The 20,291-nt window shown below is 42.2% G+C and overlaps 1 protein-coding gene across 1 annotated transcript in view; it reads right to left on the bottom strand.

Annotated features, from left to right (window-relative positions):
- The window catches only part of DSCAM (DS cell adhesion molecule), a 740,578-nt gene that overhangs the window by 213,706 nt on the left and 506,581 nt on the right, over window positions 1-20,291 (bottom strand). Inside the window, exon 12 of the mRNA XM_069471934.1 lies at window positions 5,941-6,114. Coding sequence (XP_069328035.1) covers window positions 5,941-6,114 — 174 coding nt within the window. The remainder of the gene's footprint in view (window positions 1-5,940; window positions 6,115-20,291) is intronic.

Genomic DNA, 20,291 nt, shown 5'->3' with positions numbered 1-20,291 from the left:
TTGGGTGTTTCTTAACCTCGGACACCTTGCATTCTATTCTAGGTACCAACCTGTCATGTCTGGGAAGGCCTTAAACTGCAGTTCAGGAAAGATGATGATGACGATGATAGCATTAGCAACATCAACCATCAATAGCTGATGTTATTCTGCTCCTACTATATGTCGGCATTTTGCTAGGTGATTATGTGATAGCTCATGGTAGCCCCACAAGCGCCCCATGCGAGGGGTATTGTCACTATCTCTGCTTCACAGAGGCTTAGAGAGAGGGCAAGTGACTTGCCCCGGGTAACCTGGCTGGGAACCCAGGCAGAGTGAGTCTGGGGACCACTGTTGACTGCAACGTTGTATCATTTTGATTCATTTAGGTCACATATGCCTCAAGGCTGCAATAAGAGTATGGACGTGAAGCAAAGGTAACGAAATATCAAGACCTAGTTTTCAATAAACCTAGCCTACTGCCTGATTTATGGGCACTCATTCCTCCCTCCTGGGTCGTCCTGTGCTTGGTTGCATTCAGTTCGATGCTCTGAGACAGGCTGCACGAAAAGCACAGCCTCCGGTCTTTCTCTCAGGCCATCCAGGGTGTGATTTTCTGGAATAATAGTTCCTGATCTTCTTTGCATCATGAAATCCCTTGAGGCTATCATGAAGGTTACAGTTTCTTCCTAGAAACATACATACGTTTTTGCATATGATTCCCAACGTTCCTCATGGGTCATCCCCAGATTACTGGGGTTCCCGAGAAGAGGTTTGGAACCCTTGATGTACAAGCTCTTGAATGTAAAGCAGTGGAGGGAAAATAGTGTTGGCTGTCTGGCATATTCAAGCTATCTTGGCAGTTTAAGGAAAAACAACAACAAAAAGCAATTTAATGATGTTATATTTTCAAACTTTACTTCCTCTTCCTCCTTGAGAGCAAAACAAAGAGAAAACAAGGCCTCATCTCTTGTTCTTAGAATAAAGGGTGGCCTGCCAGAGTGACTATCAGGAACCTGGAAAACCTTACGTGGGACTGACTAAAGGCCACCACAGCTTCACCCCGCGGGGCAGCTTGGGGCTGTGCTGTTTCCTCCTAGAAATATCACAGAGCCACGCTGCAAGGATGAGAGATTTCGCTTTTGCTAACTAGGTGTTAGGGTAAAGTTCTGTGGGTCCAGGTGGCAGTGGCGAGGGCAGAAAGCAACAGGGGTTGACTGGAACATCCATGGATAGACACAGATTCTTTCCAGGGTAGGAGACAGACTTCTGTATGCCAAGCCCAACACACCTGCCCTGGCAACAGCAAAGCGTAAGAGTGGCCTGAGGTTGCTATGGGTACGCACGGGCATACAGAGTGGTATAATGGACATTGGAGATTCAATGGGGAAGGGACGGGGCTGAGGGATGAAAAATGACCTGTTGGGTACAATGTACACTATTCGGGTGATGGGTACATAAAAGCCCAGACTCCACCACTATACAACTCATCCATGTAACCAGAAAATACTTGTACCCCTAAGTCCATTGAAATTTTAAAAAGGTTGAATCACACTGTGGCTATCAGTCCGGAAAAAGCCAAGACCCCGAGGACAGTAGGATCAAATCTGAGTGAGCTGGTGCATGCACACATGTGCACACGCATGTGCACACTCCCTCTAACAGCACAGAGATCTGACGGCACGACAGCCCATGGACCTGCCCAGCGTGAGCAGGAGGAGAGGGAGGCTGCAGGGCCTGAGTGGACTGCAGCCTGCCGTGGGCCAGCTCCGGGAGCCGGGGGCGTTCATTAGATTCCAAGAGTAGCCGACTCTCCAGGGAAGCGCCTGCCCTGTTTGATAAGCGATGCTCTTTTATGCTGCGTGCAGGGATCAGAAAGCACCTATGCAGAGCAGCAGACAAAAGAAGAGCTGCCTGTTCGTCATGGGCTACAGATTCACGCTGAATCGGTCTTCCTGGGAATACATGGCTTCAGATCAGCTAATAGCAGGTAGTTGGGAGCAGGGAGGGTGTAATTTTGGCACCTGAGACAAACATTCGGGACAGCCATCCATTTATGAGATCCAGTGGTTTTGGGAGCTATTTTCTTAGCATAAAAGACCACGTTTCCCAGACCTCAAATGGTCCCTGGTATGGGGAAAGAGTCCTGATCTAAGGGTGTGGTGAGGCTTCTGCAGCCCCAGTGGGCCTGGGATGAGCGGTGTGATGTCATCGTCGGACACCAAATCTGGGTGCAAGCAGAGCCTGCTCCCCTGCCCTTTCAACCAAACTGGAAGGATCTGCACAGATTAATTTTCTATCCCACTGATTGCTTTCCATGGTAACGTCATACGTTTGCCAGCTCTACTCTTTGCCCACAGCCTCCGCATGTCTGATTCCAAAACAAACAAACAAACAAACAAAACAAGATACTTGGCTTATATTTTTTTATCCATTGGGCCAGTCTATGTCTCTTGAGTGTGGTATATGTATACCATGGAATATTACTCAGCTATTAGAAATAATGGCGATATGGCATCTCTTTGGTTCTCCTGGAGAGAGCTGGAACCCATTCTATTAAGTAAAGTATCCCAAGAATGGAAAAATAAGCACCGCATGTACTCACCAGCAAACTGGTTTCCCTGAGTGCACATTTGGGAATAACACCAATTGGGTATCGGACAGAGGTGGGGGCTGGGGGGAAGGGATGGGTGTATACCTACTTGATGAGTGCCATGCGCACTGCCTGGGGAATGGACACGCTTGAAGTTCTGACTGGGGGGTTTGGGGGTAGGGGGAGGGGATGGGTGCACACCTACATGATGAGTGTGATGTGCACTGTCTAGGGAATGGACAACTTGAAGCTTAGACTCAGGGAGATGGGGGGGCATGGGCAACATATATAACCTGAACTTTTGTACCCCCATAATGAGCTGAAATAAAAAACAAAACAAAACAAAACAAACAAACAAACAAAAAAACAGGTGTGTGTGGTGGGTATTTCCTGTTAAAATGCTTTATTGTGGGGAGTGTTTTTTGAAAGCTGTGAGAAAACTTCCCAGATAGGAGACTCAGCTCATGCATGATTTCCAGCATTAAATTATTTTTTACTTTTTAGAATTTGAATATTAAGATTTTCAAGAATTAAAAATAAGAGGAGCTTGAAGCTGAAATGGTTTGTAAAACCAGCCATGAGTTATTAAGAACTGGTAAAATTAACGTATTTAAAGGCATCTCTCCCCTAATCGTTCATATTGGTTTCAGAATCTAAGAATCATTTCTCCTTGGAGTATGGTCATTTGCAATGTTTCCCTCCCTAATCTCCTCCATGTACTGTATGACACTCGGAATCACCTCCTGACTTGGATCTTTCAGTTTCTAGTATCTGAAAGATATAGGAGGAAATACCCCTCCTAGCCCAATAATCCTACCTTTTGAAGAAGTCCCATGTATCGTTTAAGACTGGTATCAGATGCTATAATAGTCTTTCAGTCAACTCGCACTGCTATAAGCAAACGCCATAAACTGGGTGGTTTATCAACAGTAGAAATTCATTTTTCATATGTGTAGACTGGAAGTTGAAAAACAAGGTGCCAGTATGGTCAGGGTCTAGCGAGGGCCCTCTTCCCGGCTGCAGACTACAACCACCTACCTGTGTATCCCCATGTGATGGAAAGAGAGTGAGAAAGCTCTCTGGGGTCCCTTTCACAAGGGCACTAATATGATTCATGAGGGCTCCACCCTCGTGACTCAATCACCTTCCAAAGGCTCCACCTCCTAACACCATCACATTGTGGGGTAGGATTTCAACCTATGAACTGGGGGGACACAAACATTCAGTCCACTGCATAAAGTCACTGATTCTACAAGCGAATGCAGATCACACTCTGGTCTGCTTACTCTCAGCGTGCTGTGCTCTATTCCGACACGTGTGCATCTGCCAGACAGGAGCTGCACACACACGTGTCCAGCTGCCCCCAAGAAAGCTCCCCTAGGCAGAGGCCAGGTCATCTGCTCAGTTCTGCCCCATGCCCCAGGACCAGCACCTGGTACCAAGGTATGGAGAAAGGAGATGTGGGAAAATCTTCAACTTCTGCATTTTATAATTCTACCCATTCTTTAAGATTTTTTCCCCTGAAGCTTTTCTTAATTCCCTCAAGCTGACAGTTCTATCCTCCTCTGAAAATCATAGATATAGTACATGTTACTCTTCACCTTGCATTCGGATTAGTAGCTTCTGTCTTCTTCCTTCTTATCTCCCTTTCCAGAAAATAAGCTCTTTCATTCACAAGGATAAGATCCATGATCGACTGTATTTACCTCTTTCATAGCACCCTGTGCACATCAAGTTCTAGATATGTACTTGTGGAATAGAAAAATGTCTTATAAATTTAAAATGTATGGCTGTAAACCTATCATTTTGGGAGGCTAAGCAGGGGGATCATCTGAGGCCAGGAGTTTGAGACCAGCCTGGGCAACATAGCAAGACACCATTCCTAAAAAATATTCTAAAAATTAGCCAGGCATGGTGGTGTGCGCATCCAGTCTCAGCTATTAGGGAGGCTGAGGCGGAGAGATCACTAGAGCCTAGGAGTTTGAGGCTGGAGTGAGCTATGATTACACCACTGTACTCTAGCATAGGTGACATAGCAAGATCCTATCTCAAAATAAAATAAAATAAATATATTAGAACAACTGTAATATATATTTCTTTTGTTGGGGAAGGATGGACCAACTTTGGTCAACATTGGTCTTCAGCTTTTGGGTTTCTTTACTATTTTATCGATTTATAATTTTTAAATATTACAATTTCAGCTTTGGATTTAAATGATAACACAATTTGGCATCAGATTTTTATGAATAAGTTCCTCCAAAGCATATATTTTAGAACTCAAAAATTGTGTATTTAATATGTGCAAAACGTATTTCAAAACAACCTCATTTCAGAACCATAATCGGTTTTACAATACTTAAGTTTAGCAAATAAATACTTTGATATTCTTATTGTTCTGTCCAAATAATTAATTAAAATAAATTCTTAGTGAATTATGATGCTTACTGAATTGAGTAGCTAACCTTTAAATATCACACACACACACACACACACACACACAAACATACACATCTCACTGAAATTCACTTTCAAATCCACTCCTCCAAATAAATGATATGGTAGAAATATTTCCAAACTATTAATAGCAGAATTAATATTAAACATAGAGGAAGTCTTAATAAAGCCTTGTAGTCAAGAAGAAATCACAATTTAACCAATAGAAAATTATATAAATGGATATAAACCACTGTAAACTAAACGCACAACCATTTGTTAATAAGCAGGCTTCCGTAAAAGTTGGTTCACTTTATATCCTTTTCTTGGTGTCAATTTCCAAAGTGTGAAAAACACTTTATCACAAGGGACATTTTCCTGTAAACTGGGCCAGCAGCACAGACCCTAAGCCTGGTGCTGCACATGCCTGTCTCGTAGTTGTTTGCTGTTGGTTATGAGATTTCCAGTCACTTGATTTTATAATAATCTTTAAAAAGAAAGCTATGAACAAGCCAGCTTGCAATTAATAAAATGCACAAAGAAAAGCTTTAGTAAAAAACACATCTGAGACCATGGATTGGGCTTTTCCACAGTAAAATCAATAGTATGTAAATTTGGGCACTAAAGGCAGAGATCTACTCATCTGCTAGGTTTCCCAGAACCAATGGCTCTGAGAACCATAGGGAGAGAAGAATGTGGCTGCTCCCTGCTCTAGGCACGAGGGGCCCCTGGCATGCTTTTGACAGCTGGCTGGACTTTCACCATGCTCTTCAATTGTTTTTCTAAAACAGCAAAACTGCGAACCCAGCTATGGCGAACCATTGGTCTTCTTTTTTTTGTTTGTTTGTTTTTCCCCAACAGGTATGTATGGAGACAATGGAAATATCTAAGCCCCCAAAGACCTATGTAGGTAAAACGAAGCATTTCTTCTTCCTTACTTTTAACCGTGAGGTACATGGACTTGCTGACGTCTGCGCCCACATCGTTGCTGACCTTGCAGAGATAGTAGCCGCTGTCTTCTTCCACAACATGCTTGATCAACAGCGACCCATTGCTGAGAACCTGGATCCGGCCGTTCAGGGCAATTGGCTGGAACTGGGGAACCCCAGCACCTGGGATAGAATAAAAGAGAAGAGGAATGATGATGCAGACATGAATAAATATGGAAAAACAATGAACTCAAATTTACCAGCCTAATAAAGAGAAGCAATGTGTGCTTAATATATATCATATTGGGCCGTCATGAGATGCACCAGGTTTTTCTTTCTTTCCTCCGACATTGAAATTCTTGTTTAGAGAGAAACATTTATTTATAATGACAGTATTTCAAACTCTGAGTTAAAAAGTAAGAGAGCTTACAGATAGTTTCTACATAAAAAGCCAAATGTGATGAGTATTAAGTAGCTGATAAATTATTCAGAGAAATCACAGTAGAACAACCACAGAAGCAGACATCTCTCATGGTACTAAATGAACTCCTTGTGTTCCCAGGGATTTAATATGAATGTAAACGAGTGCTCCAGGGACATGGCATTTGAAGTCCTTGCTACTGCACACATCTGAGGATGCAAAGAGAATAGCAGTATTGCAGATTTATCTTTTCAGTGTGCTTATATTCCAGTCTAGAGACACAATGTACTGCCAATATCATTTAATGTCATTTAAATAAATAAGTCAGGCTATTGTATGAAGACAACACAGAATTAAAATACCACTCTCCTCAGAATGCTTACATGCAGAGAGAGAATGGCACTGATGTGATATGCTGTGATCACAGATGTGATATGATTCATATGGGAGAGCCATGGTAAACTATGTTGAAAAGAAAGTATTTTAGAAATAATGAAACAGAGGATTAAGGTCCTGGGAAATTCCCAAAAAGGTGGTGGTTTAGATTAACCTGCCATGCTGCCTGCCTTTCTCCTGGGGGCACTGGCTGGGACTAGGAGGATGTGACCCAGGGCCTGAAAGGCTCTCTTAGGGCTTCTTTCTTCTCTAACTCGGGAGCCTGGGACCCAGGGGGAAAGCCCTGGTGTGGTAACCATTGGATCTTCCTGGAGGAAGCTCAAAGCATTACCAAGGGTGTGTTCTAGAGAGGAGCTGCTAACTCACCGGCCCCAGAACCTGCACGGGAGCTGAACAAGTGGCTGTCTCCACACTCCTCATGCAGGAAACTTCAGATTTTGTAACTGAGGACACTAGAGGGGGAGATACTTCCTCCCATTGTCTCCACCTGCAACTGTGAACCTGCCTATTGGTACCCTTAAGCTCACAGTGGCAGAGACTGGCTGTGCCTTCCCTTCCCTTGTTTCTGGTCCATGTATCTTGGCAGTTGGACCTGAGTCCCACAAAAGAGACAAAGGAAATTAATAATGTACCTAAGGGGACCTTTCACACTGAATAAGAAGAACAAGCAGGTGGTTTGTATCAAAATAGAACTGCTCGAGGGGACATATGATAACTTGAATTTTTTTTTAAAAAAAGAGTTCCACTTCTGCTAAGGATGTAGAAATCCACAAAAGAATGTCAGTTCCACTCTAACAATGAAAAAAGACCATTAATCTACAAAATCATGCTGTATTTTTAATGAATCAGGTAGTTGAAGTCAGGGATAACTAGGTAAACTTAGTGTCAAAGAGTTAAAAGCCCTAGAGAGGTGTGGGCCATATAAACAAATTCACCTTTGGCACCGGATGACAAGAAGAGAGCATGGGCAGAAAAGTGAGTGAGAGGAAAGAACTAGAAATAGCTATAACTTTCCTCAGTTTCTACTCTTCTTTATATACATAATGGCCAGAATGCAATAAAAATTATAAGACACATACCAAGAAAAGCAAGGAAAAAGGACCATAGAATAAACAGTCAACAGAATCCTATAAAGATTAGCTGGAACTATAGGACATAGACTTACACTAGTCATGATTAATACGCATGATGGAAGGATTCAGATGAAATATTAAAACTATAAAAAAGAGAAAGATAGACAAATAAAATGATAGAAGCAACAAACACAAAATTAGATATGAAGAATTAGTGAAAGGGGAAAATCAGCAGAGAAAAAAATTGGGCCAACAGAAATTATCCAAAGTGAAACAAAAAGAGCAAAAGTGCCTATTGCACTTTTACAGAAGAGATTCTCCTAGAGCTTTGGAACAATCAAGTATTCTAACATTGAGTAATTAAAGTTTCAAAAGGAGAAGAGACAAAGAAAGGGGAAGAAAAAAATAATATTTGAAACATAAAAGGCTTTACTACTACTAAAAATCAACTTGACTTAATTGACATTTGTAGAAGTCTACACTCAACAATAACAGAATACATGAGTTTTGAACGCCCATGAAACAATCACTGCAGTGGATTGAATGCTTATGTACCCCCAAAGTCATATGTTGAAATCCTAATGTACAATGGAATGGTATTAGGAGGTGGGGCCTTTGAAAGCTGATTAAGTTATGAGGCTGCGGCCCTCATGAATGGGATTAGTGTCTTTTTAAAAAGAATCCCCCAAAGCTTTCTTGCTTTTTTTCCACATGTAAGAGTATAAAGAGAAAAATGTAGTCTTCAACCTGGAAGTGAGCTATCACCAGAACCTGACCATGTCTGCACCCCAATCTCAGACTTTCAGCATTCAGAACTGTGGGAAAGAAGTTATTGTTTAAGCCACCCAGTCTATGGTAATTTGGTATAACAGCCTAAGCAGACTAAGACAGTTACCAGAAAAGACAATCGTGGGCCATAATACAAATTTCAACAAACCTAATAAGATAAAAATAATACAAAGTATGTTCTGTTTCCACAGTAAAATTAAAATTAAAATCAATAACAGAAATATACCTGAACAAAGTCCAAATATTTGAAAATAAAACAGCATACTTTTAAATAATTTATGGGTCAAAGAAGAAATCACCAGTGATATTAGAAAAAGAAAATTTTGAGTTGAATGAATATGAAAATAAAAGAACATGTTAAAATTTGTGAAATGCAGCTAAAAGAAAGACTTAGAAGTTTGTTGCATTAAACGTCTGTATTAGAAAAGAAAAAAATATCATACAATGATAAATGTTCACCTTAAGAAGCTACTACAAGAAGTGGAAATAAAGAAGAAAATTGAAATCAATGAAATACAAAACAAAAAGAGAAAAATCACTAAAACCAAAAGCTCTTTTCATGATAAAACCCTCAACAAACTAGGCATAGAAGGAACAAAGCTCAAAATAATAAAATCCATAAATGACAAACATACAGCCAACATCATACTGAATGGGGAAAAGTCAAAAGCATTCCCACTAAGAATGGGAAACAAAACAAGTAAAATACCTAGGAATATACTTAACCAAGGAGGTGAAAGGGGAATCCTTTCACCACTTCTTTTTTTTTTTTTTTTTTTTTGAAAGAGTCTTACTCTGTCACTCAGACTGGAGTACAGGGGTGTGATCATAGCTTACTGCAGCCTCAAGCTCCTGGATTCAAGGGATCCTCCTGCCTCAGCCTCCCAAGTAGTTGGGACTACAGGCATGTACCACCACACCTAGATAATTTTTTATAGATAGGGTCTTGCTATGTTGCTCAGGCTGGTCTCAAACTCCTGGCCTTGAGTGATCCTCCAGCCTTCGCCTCCCAAACTGTTAGGATTACAGGTATGAGCCACCATGCCAACCTCACTTTTACTACTTCTATTCAACATACTATTAGAAGTCCTAGCCAGAGCAATCAGGCAAGAGAAAAAAATAAAGAACATCCAAATGGAAAAGAGGAGGTCAGATTTCCCTGTTCTCTGATGATATGATCTTTTATCTAGAAAATCCTAAAGACTCTTCCAAAAAATTCTTAGAATTGACAAAAAAAATTCAGTAAAGTCTCAGGTTACAAAATTAATGCACACAAATCATTAGCATTTCTGTACACTAATAACAGCCAAGCTGAGAATCAAATAAAAAACTCAATACCATTCATAATAGCTGAAAGACAAGTAAAATACTTAGGAATATACTTAACCAAGGAGGTGAAAACTCTCTACAAAGAGAACTACAAAATACTATGAAAGAAATCAGAGATGACAGAAACAAATGGAAAAACGGAAACAAATGGAAAAACATCCCATGCTCATGGATGGGAAGAAACAATATTGTTAAAATGTCTGTCCATATTGCCCAAAGTAATTCACAGATTCAATACTATTCCTATCAACATACCAATGTCATTTTTCATAAAACTAGAAAAAACAACCCTAAATTTCATATGGAATCAAAAAAGAACTCAAATAGCCAAAGCAATCCTAAACAAAAAAAAAAAAAAGCAAAACTGGAGGCTCCACATTACCTGACTTCAAATTATACTATTAATACAAGGCTACTGTAACCAAAATAGCACAGTACTTGTATAAAAACAGACACAAAGATCAATGGAATATAATGGAGAAATCAGAAATAAAACCATATACTTACTCACTGATCTTTGACAAAGTAGGTATAAACATACACTGGGGAAAGGATTGCCTATTCAAAAAATGATGCTGAGAAAATTGGAGAGCCACATGCAAGAGAATGAAACTGGATCCCTATCTCTTACCATATACAATAATTAACTCAAGATAGATTAAAGACATAAATGTAAGACCTGAAACCATAAAAGTTCTAGAAGAAAACATAGGAAAAACTCTTCTGGACATTGGTCTAGGCAAATAATTTATGACTAAGACCTCAAAAGCAAATATAACAAAAACAAAATTAAATAAATGGGACTTAATTAAACCAAAAAGTTCTATACAGCAGAAGACATAATCAACAGAGTGATTATTTACTACAGAATGGGAGAAAATATTTGCAAAGTATATATCCAAGAAAGGACTAATATCCAGAATCTACAAGGAACTCAAACAAATCAGCAAGAAAAAACACATAACCCCATTAAAAAGTGTACAAAAGACATGAAAAGGCATTTTTCAAAAGAAGATCTACAAATGGCCAACAAACTCATGAAAAAATGTTCAACATCACTAATCATCAGGGAAATACAAATTAAAACCACAATGGGATACCACCTAACCCCTGTCAGAATGGCCATTAATGAAAAGTCAAAAAACAATAGCTGCTGGCACCGATGTGGTGAAAGGGGAGCATGTGTTCCACTGTTGGTGTAAACAGTGCTTCCACTGTTGGTGGAAATGTAATTTAATACAAACTCTATGGAAAACAGTATGGAGATTCCTCAAAGAACTAAAAGTAGACCTACCATTGGATCCAGCAATCTCACCACTGGGTATCTACCTAAAGGAGAAGTCATTGCATCAAAAAGACACATGGGCTCGTATGTCTATTGCACCACAATTCACAATTGCAAAGATATGGAATCAATAAGTACCCATCAACTGATGAGGGGATAAAGAAAATGTGGTATATCTCTACCATGGAGTACTACTCAACCATAAAAAAGGATGAAATAATGTCTTTTGAAGACATTATTTCAATGGATAAAATATTCCACCCATTATTTCAATGGATGGAACTGGGTTTTAAGAAAGTGTTTCTATATTCTTATTTTATAAAATTCTTTTTTTTTCATGGTTCTTGTTGTTTTAATCAGAATTGGGTATTGAATATTATCACCTACCTTCATCATCCATTGAGTGGTCATGTGGTTTTTTTTTTTCTTCTATGGAAGTGGATTGCATTTTTAAAGAACTTGGTTTTATAATTATAAAATTACTTCTTATGGAGAACATATTTGTTAGTATAAGGATAAGGATTTTATGGAAATGTAAAAATCAATGAAAAAAGCCTTCTATTTTTATTTAAATACTTAAATTTGGTACACATTTTGAAATTTTGTAAAGTCTATTAATGGCTTTCTCAAAGGTGACTGTAAATTGGGGCTAGATCCAGTCTAATACATACAACTTGAAAACTCAGCCAAATATAGGATTTAAAAAATATAGCCATAAAACAGAAAGTCTGGAAATCTCGAATTATGTAAAACTGTTTTCCAAAAATTCTGAAAAATCTAACGAAATGCTGGTACAGTTTGAGTCAGTTACAGGATTGTCCATGTCAACAGCACAATTTTTTCCTTTCCTTAAAGAATTTTAACCAGCAAAATACTTGTAACAGTTGAAACATTTATATTAAAGGATTATAACATAAAATTGAGCCACATAGCTAAGTTGTCTCAATTAAATAGCAGAAAAGGATGATTTTTTAATTCCTATTTGGACCAAGATAAGCCTCTTCATTACTAAAAGTTCTCAATGAAGACAGAAATAAAGTATTAAGTGCATTTAAAAAACATTAAATCTTTTTTTCATCAGAGAAATGAACCTAAGTTGAAGGGTTACTGCATCTAAGGATCTAAATCGTGCTTGCTAAATGGAATAATAGTGAACACACTACCAACCAATTCATCTATTATGAGGATGATAGTTCTGAGGGTTCTCACTCCTTTGAGAGACTTGGACTTTGCCATGGTTTGATAAACTTATCGGTCATCTACTTTAGATTCATCATTATTCTAAAGAGTAACATTTAACCCAGTGTATTAATATGCAAAATCCTGTAATCTTCGTAGCACAAGGTAAGCACTTTGGGTAATTAGCTAGAAGATACAACATAGCAACCAGGAGTCATTAATTAAAAAGCTGTCAATTTTCTCTGGTTAGCTGAGGTCAAGTGCAAATAATTTTAATGCTCCATCACATGAAAATAAACTGCTAAAGCAGGAAGTAAGGCACATACTGAGTTACTGGGTTACGTTAATACGGGGCGACCCTTCATATTTATTGAAAAGATATGCCTAGCTGTGTTCCCAGGGACTGAGGGTGTGGTGATAGCGGAAAAAGCATAGCTGAGTGTCACCAAGTGAGCCCACTTCAAAGGCAGCAGAAAATAAAATAATGGTTTCAACTTTTCTTCCACCCGTCTTTGCTGGTCTGTAGAGGGGCACTTGGCTGAGAATCAAAGGCGTTGGGTTCAAATGCCCTCTGAAACCTGTGCCTTTGAGTAAGTGGCTTATTCTCTCTGCATCCTTCATTTCTTTATTTTTTATTTTTTTATGCCAGGCATTGTACTCCAGGGATGCATCCTTAATTTCATCATATATAAAATGAGGAGAAAAATCAATTTACATATGATAGAGGATTGCCATTCACATCCAGGGAAAGTAGATCATATGAATGCCAGTATAAATGCCTGTATGTAAGGACCAGAAGAAGTTGGCCAATGAGCATATTCAGAGAGCCCCTCTTCCAGGGTGGAATAAGACTGATGTGAAGTATAACAAAACAGGGGAAAGGAGAGCTCTGTATACTCCCGGGTTGCATCCCAATGGCAAAGCTGTAGCCATTTGTTCTCCTCACCAAGGAATCAAGAACACATCCCTTTCTTCCCCATGGAGAAAGGGGGCTTTTCCTGAAGGATAAGTTTGTTTTTCTTCTTCAGGGAGAGGCTTCTCCTTCTCTCAGAACAGTTGGTGGGTTGCAGGGAATCAGTAGGTGCAAACACAGAGGTGGAGGTGTGAAGAGAAGACAGCACATAAGAATAGAACCAGCAGTTGCACCTCATGAGGGTGCAGCAGCTAGAAATGGAACTCTCGTTCCATGGAGGAGTGCTGAGGGTCCTGGGTGTCCTGTTATAGTCAAGAGCCCAGAAGGGGACAGGGCAGGGGCACAGTCTCGAGATAATGGTCTGGTTCTAGCCTGGAGAGCTATTCCCTATCCCAAAGAAAGAAGCGTCTGTCACTGTACAGTATGTGCCTGTAATATTTGTGTCTTGTAAATATTGTGTCAGATGTTCTATGTTGATCTTTAGCACTACCACTTTCCCTTGAAATTCTTCCCTAAATTGCAGGGGCTGGAAGCCTGAAAACTACATTTCCCAGCTGCTTTCTCACCAGATTCTGGTTTACATTTTACCAGTGAGAAGCACTTAAACACGATTTGGGAGGTGCAAGGAAGGAGAAGACATCATTTTCCTTCAGAAGAAGCAAACTGGTGCATACGCAGATGCCAAGGTTCATAGCTGTGTTTGGGAGAACTACAAATTACTGCTTTGGTGCAACAGGTAGCTGTGACCACTGATGACGGTAGCTTCTCATGGTTCCCACACTTCCCAAGTACCCAAAAGGCAGCTGAGTTCATCCCATCCTTCCAAAAGTGTTGCATGCATCTAATTCCCTGTATTAAATCCCTTCTTGATAAAACACCACACTCTAACCGAGACAGAATCCAGCTTACTTCTTTTGTAAATTTGCACATAATTATGTTTACTTTGCAATCCAATTATCTCCTGTTAATCCCTTTATTTCTATGTTGAAGAATCCTGTCCATCAAAAACAAGCACACTTAAAAAAAAAAAAAAAAAGCACACTTTCATGGACTAGATTTGTGCCTGCTGAGGGGTTGTTAATGACTTGGTAGTCCACCAGTTTAGCACATCAATGTCATGTCTGTAACTCTGTACCTAATATGCAAGGATCTCTTTCTAACAGTAAGACGGGCATTGCCCTTTCACTCACTTATCAGAAAATTGAACCGTGAACTGACCATTATTCAGCACTTGCCAATGTGATACCAGAAGGCACTGAGGTGGCTAAATTATGCTGATCCCACCAGGGCTTTGCACTGGGACTGCAGGCGCCCTGCAGCTGTATCCACCATCCCAGGTTTCCAGCTACCACTTCCCTGGAGCAAGAGCTCCCCAGACGTTTGCCTTCCTCTACCCACAAGATTGCTAGAAAGGTCCTGGAGAAAGAAATGAGAGGGAGGGAATGTGGAGGAGTAAAAGAAAAGAAGGAAGGTTGAGATGGGTCCTGGGCTTATTGTCTCAGTGGCCCCACCAAGGTGCAGGGTGATGGCAGCTTCCTTGGGTGAGGAGTCCACAAAAATCCTACAGCAGATCCCAGGGACACTGAGACTTCAGTTAGTGCAGAGGAAGGCAGGTTTTAATCTCTGACAAAGTTTTTTTTTCTACCATCAAAGGAAGAAAATAAACGTATGTTGAACATCCACCTTCTCTGTCCTGCTTACAACCTTTCCCCAAGAACTCACAATTGCTTAATGTGGCCCACTGTCCTTACTTGGGGAACATGGGGAACAAGCAGAACTTGGGGACCCATGCTGGACTTTGAGCTTGGGTTTATTTTTACCATTTATGCCACAGGGAGAGGTCGCCTCCTTCTCCTTTTTGTATTATCTGAATTCTCTCCTTGTGTTAATTCAGGATTCATGTCTTATCATGTAATCAGGTTCCGGGAGAACAAGGTACACTGGGTAATAGCTGGGACCTGATAGCCTGGATCAGACCATGCACTGGCATGGAGCCTGGGTCACACAGACACACTGATGTGGAGCCTGGGTCACACTGGCACACTGATGTGGAGCCTGGGTCACACTGGCACACTGATGTGGAGCCTGGGTCACACTGGCACACTGATGTGGAGCCTGGGTCACACTGACCCTCTGGCGTGGAGCCTGTGTCACACCAGTGCAGTGGTGCCAGGAAGACCTGAGGGGATCTCTGCTGTTCCAGGAAACTAATGGCATGGAGGAGGTCTAGCCCACAGGACTAGAGGCTTGGGTGTCCTGACAACACAGAGCAGGACAAATGGAGAGTCCTGCGACAGCGGGGCTAGAGCACGGAGTGGTGCGCAGACAGACAGGCAGGCAGGGAGGTGGGATGGTGGGCGGGCAGCAGCCTCTCGGGGGTGGGGGGGGGAGGGTTGCAGTCAGAAGTTTGATTCTGGTGTCCACACTGAGAAGACTAGGATGAGGCCGGGAATGGAGGGTCCCAAGGAGATGACCAAGGCTAGGCTTAAGGACAGCGCAGAGACCCAGTTTCTAGAACGGGATGTGAAGGGGACGCATGTTCTGAGCAAAGGCTCTGGAGCTGGCATTCAAGGTCAGAGAGTGGCTGGCTGGAAGGGGCCGAATGCTTTGGCCAGTAGACCTGGGGGACACTGGGGCCTCAGGCTGGGAGCAGAGTGAAATGTTCCAGAATGGATTAAGAGACCAGAACTCAGGGAAAAACTTTGGAGGACTAGAGAACTGAGGATCACCAGCCTGTGCCATACAAATCTACCCCCTCTGAGTTATATTAAAGTAATAAAAGAAGATTTTATTTAAGGGAATGTTTTTCTCTTGACCATTTGCCCCTTTTCAGACTTGTCTTTTGAACAGAAAACAGCTGATCTGCTGAGGAAGGAATGGCCTGAGTCATCTCACCAAGGAGGTCTAGAATGGTTGTTGGCAGAACATGTGTCCCATAATTGACCTGCTCGAGAGCCTCAGGCTTGTCCCCTTCCATGTCCTTCTCATGGTATCCCCAGACATAGGTTTTGATGACTATAAATGGTCCCTTCAGGATGTTACCTTGACCTTGGGAGTGGAGGTGGGGCGGGACCAAGGTGTAGCATTCCAGGGAAGGTTCCCACAGTAGGAGGAGGCTCCAGAAAAGGTCAACTCAGAGGTTTGACCTTGTGTCTTGAGCACAATATTTGTTTTCCATCCTGGAATTGAGCACCTTGTATGGAAATGTCCAAGGTAACTGTTGTGACTGGTTTTATTTCTATGGATTTCTCAACAAAATAATCAAGTCCCCATTGGTCCTTATGAAGAGTCTATAACCAGCAGGGAGGATTTTTGCAGGTGGGGGAGGACTCTTCTGGGGCCCAGGTGGCAAGGGACAGCCAAGACCCATGGTAGACGGTGTGTGGTGGGTGCAGAAATGACAGCAGGAGAAAGCGGAGCCAAAGCAAAATGGCGAGATGGATTCTCTGGAGCCTCCAGGGAAAACTGGGGTTGGGGAAACTACGTTGTATGAATGTGCTACAGCTAAGAGCAAAAAGGACACAGGAGAATGGCAGGGAGAAAGCCAACCTGGAGAGAAGCAGGCATGAAAAGGAGGGTCCCATCCCAACTGAAGCTCTCTGTACGTACTAAAGAATGGAGAAAACAGGAACTTCCTAAACCGAGGACAGCCTCTCCTTTGCTGGGAGAAGACAGACATGTGGACAGTTGGAGAAGGGAACGAGGTCCCCTCTGGATGTCACACTTGTCCACCCAGAAAACCAAAGAGGATCAAAGGAAACCAGAGGCAATAGCTTATAAATACTCACTACCACAGCCCAATGGAAAGAAAGCAATAAAATTAACAGTGGACATTAAAGAAAACTTGGATAAACGGAAAGACTCTCCATGGTATTGGCTGGGAAGGGTCAATATTTGAATGATATTAATGTTCTTCATGTTAACCTTTAAATTTGCAATCCTCCAAATTTTCCAGAATAATTTTTTGGGAACTTGATAAAATTATCCTAACATTCATCTAGAAGGAACAAGTAAATAAAAGTCCATGTAAGAAAGCAAGGGAATTTTTCCAAAAGAAAAATAACGAGGGGAGTATCGTTATACCAAATATTAAAATATATTAGAAAGACATAAACCTCTAATATGTGTGATTCTGATGCCACAATGGACAGTTCAATGTCACAGAGAGAGGGCTAAAAAACAGACTCTAGTATTCACATTTTTTCCTAGACTTTAGAGCATTTCAAGTTAGTGGGGAGAGGTTGGGCTATTCAATAAATAGTTTTAGGACAATTGGCTACCCATGTAAGGGGGTGATAATGGCAATAATGATAATGCCAGCTAATATGTATTGACTAATTGCTACATGCCAGGAGCCATCAAAAATGCTTTCTATGAGTCATCTTACTGAACCTTCACATTAAACCCTCATTTTACCTGCTTCATATGCAAGAAAGCTGTGGTTCACGTAGGGTAAGTCATTCATGTGCAGTGACACAGCCAGGCCTGCTGTGCTGGGGTTTGAACTCACAGCCTCCTCTCCTCACTGATGATTCTACTGCTCCTGTCATTAATAGATTCATACTTTGCTTTTATTTTCTAAAATAAAAGTCCAAATTTAAAGAAGCTTTGTACATAAACAGCAGCATTTCAGATTTGAAGATGGAGGCATAAACCAGCATTCCTTCTTCTCTTCCTAGGAGCCGTACAACAGCAAATGGGGGAAGGCCTAGGAAATGTAAACTCCACTTTCTATGAAATTAGAAAATAGCTAATGTTCCAACTACACAGTGGGAAACTGGGCAACCCAGTGTGGACGGAGCGGAGGTGCACGCAGAAAGACAAGCAGGCGCGGGCTGGCGCTGCGACTCTCGGCAAGCACCGCAATGCGGATGGCAGGTGAGGGCGAAGCCTCCATCAGGGAGACGTCTGCACAGGCGGGTGCGGAGGGGCTGCCCTGGGCCTGGCGGGGTGAGAGTCAGAGAAGGAGGGTTAAGTGAAGAATCGGATATTTGCACAAAGTAATCTCTTTCTGGGGACGTGGATTTTCTCCAGATGTGAGTACAACAGTTTCCCCGTATCCGTGGTTTCAGTTACCTGTGGTCAACCATGGTCTGCCAATAGGTGAGTATAGTACCATAGCCTCATTTACATAAATTTCATTACCATATATTGTTATAATTGTTCTATTCTATTATTAGATGTTGTTAATCTCTTACTGTGCCTAATTTATAAATTAAACTTTATCATAGGGATATATTAATATGTATCAGAAAAGACACAGCATATGTGTCTATTCAAGGTTTCAGGCATTCACTGGGGGGTCTTGGAACGGATCCCCCAGGGATGAGGGGACCACCATAGTCAAAGGGAAGCCAGGATATAGCCAAGATACTATAAGAAAAATGGAAGAAAGAAATAGAAAAAGAAACCAGGTGACAAAAATCTCACCAGAAAGTATTGTCATGATTTAGGTGAAAACTGTGAGCAAAACAGTCACTTGTCTATGAAGCCAGAGCTCAAGGAGTGAAAGGTGAGGAGCTAGCAGAGCTGGAGGGAGAAGGGAAACACAAGATCACAGCAAGGAGGCAAAACTGGAGACAGCACAGAGGGGAACAGACTGCGTTGGGGGCAAAGACACAGGGAATAGAATTTGGAAAATACCGAACAAATTAAAATGGGAATAAATGGGTTAAAAAACCTGAGAGAAAATGACCGCTGTGGAAGGTAGGAGATGAGCCCACCGAACCCTAAAGGGGGACATGAAAACATGGAAGAGAACAAACGCTTAGAGGCACAATTCATGAAAAGAATAAATAAATAAAAGACGACTTGAATTGACATATTAAATAGGCACATCAAGGCTGTGGGAAAATTGACCCCAAATTAATGACACCAAAATGTAGACTGTAAATTACCAGACTTCCAAGTCAGCTCTTTGGTGCACAAAAGCAGGAAGATGAATTCCCTTGTACAAGGAAATCAGGCGGGCTGGGTTCCCTCCCAGGAAATCGTGTGTAAAAAGGCAAGGAACGAACCACTGTAAACAGGGAAGAGTCTGGAATAGCCCTCACTGGGACACTATGACCAAAGGACGAGCACAAATCAGTCCAACACGGACCCGCGGTGAGCACGCAGGCGGGGCACATGACGGCAGAACAGAAAGCAGGTCTGACAGTGGAGGAAGGATTTGTCAAACAAATAGGGTATTTAGAAATGTAGCATTACTTATATTGGAAACTGACAGCTGTGTCTACAGAGAGAGGGGCCCAAGTCCCTGAGCTTGTCCGGCCTCAGATCTGCCCTCCTGGAGTCGCCCCATCTCGGGCAACAGCACCTCCACTCTCCTCATTGCCCGGGGCTCCCCCCCTTCTCTCTCACCCACAGCCCGTCCATCAGCCCAGGACGTTCAGAATCCAACCACGTGTCTCTCCTCTGCCACCCTCACCCTGGCCCCGGCCACATCCCATCCAAGGCCTCCCAAGAGGTCTCCAGCTGCAGTCCCTGTCCTCGGCACAGTCTGCTTTCAGCGCAGCTGTGCCACGGTGATCCTTGCAGAGCACCGGGCAGATCGCACCACCTCTCCTGGGTTCCTCCCCCGCCCCCGGCTCCTGGTTTCGGCGCAGCAGCAGGGGGAGAGCACCACCGTCACAATCCTGCTGCCCACCCCCATCTGGGCAGAGCCACATCCTTACAGTGAGGGATGAGGACCCAGGACCTCTGGGGCTTCCTCTGGCTCACTCTGCCCCAGCCATGGGTCCTCCTTGGTGTTTCTGGACCATTCCAGGCATAACCCCACCCTGCCCCTGGCTTAGGTGCTAGTTGGACCCCTGACCTTCAGCTCATGCCCCTTGGATACACACGTGACTCATTTCATGTCCTTCAAGTCCTGCTCACAGGTGACCTACTGCAGGGGAATGCTGACAATGCTATTTTAAATGCAAACTGCTCCCACTGTCCCACCCCCACCCCTACCCCAGGCAGGCTCTGACTCCT

Source organism: Eulemur rufifrons, chromosome 7 (genome assembly GCF_041146395.1).
Source record: "Eulemur rufifrons isolate Redbay chromosome 7, OSU_ERuf_1, whole genome shotgun sequence".
Classification (NCBI taxonomy): domain Eukaryota; kingdom Metazoa; phylum Chordata; class Mammalia; order Primates; family Lemuridae; genus Eulemur; species Eulemur rufifrons.
Note: the sequence above shows the minus strand (reverse complement) of the source record. Positions and strands in the feature narration are given on the sequence as shown.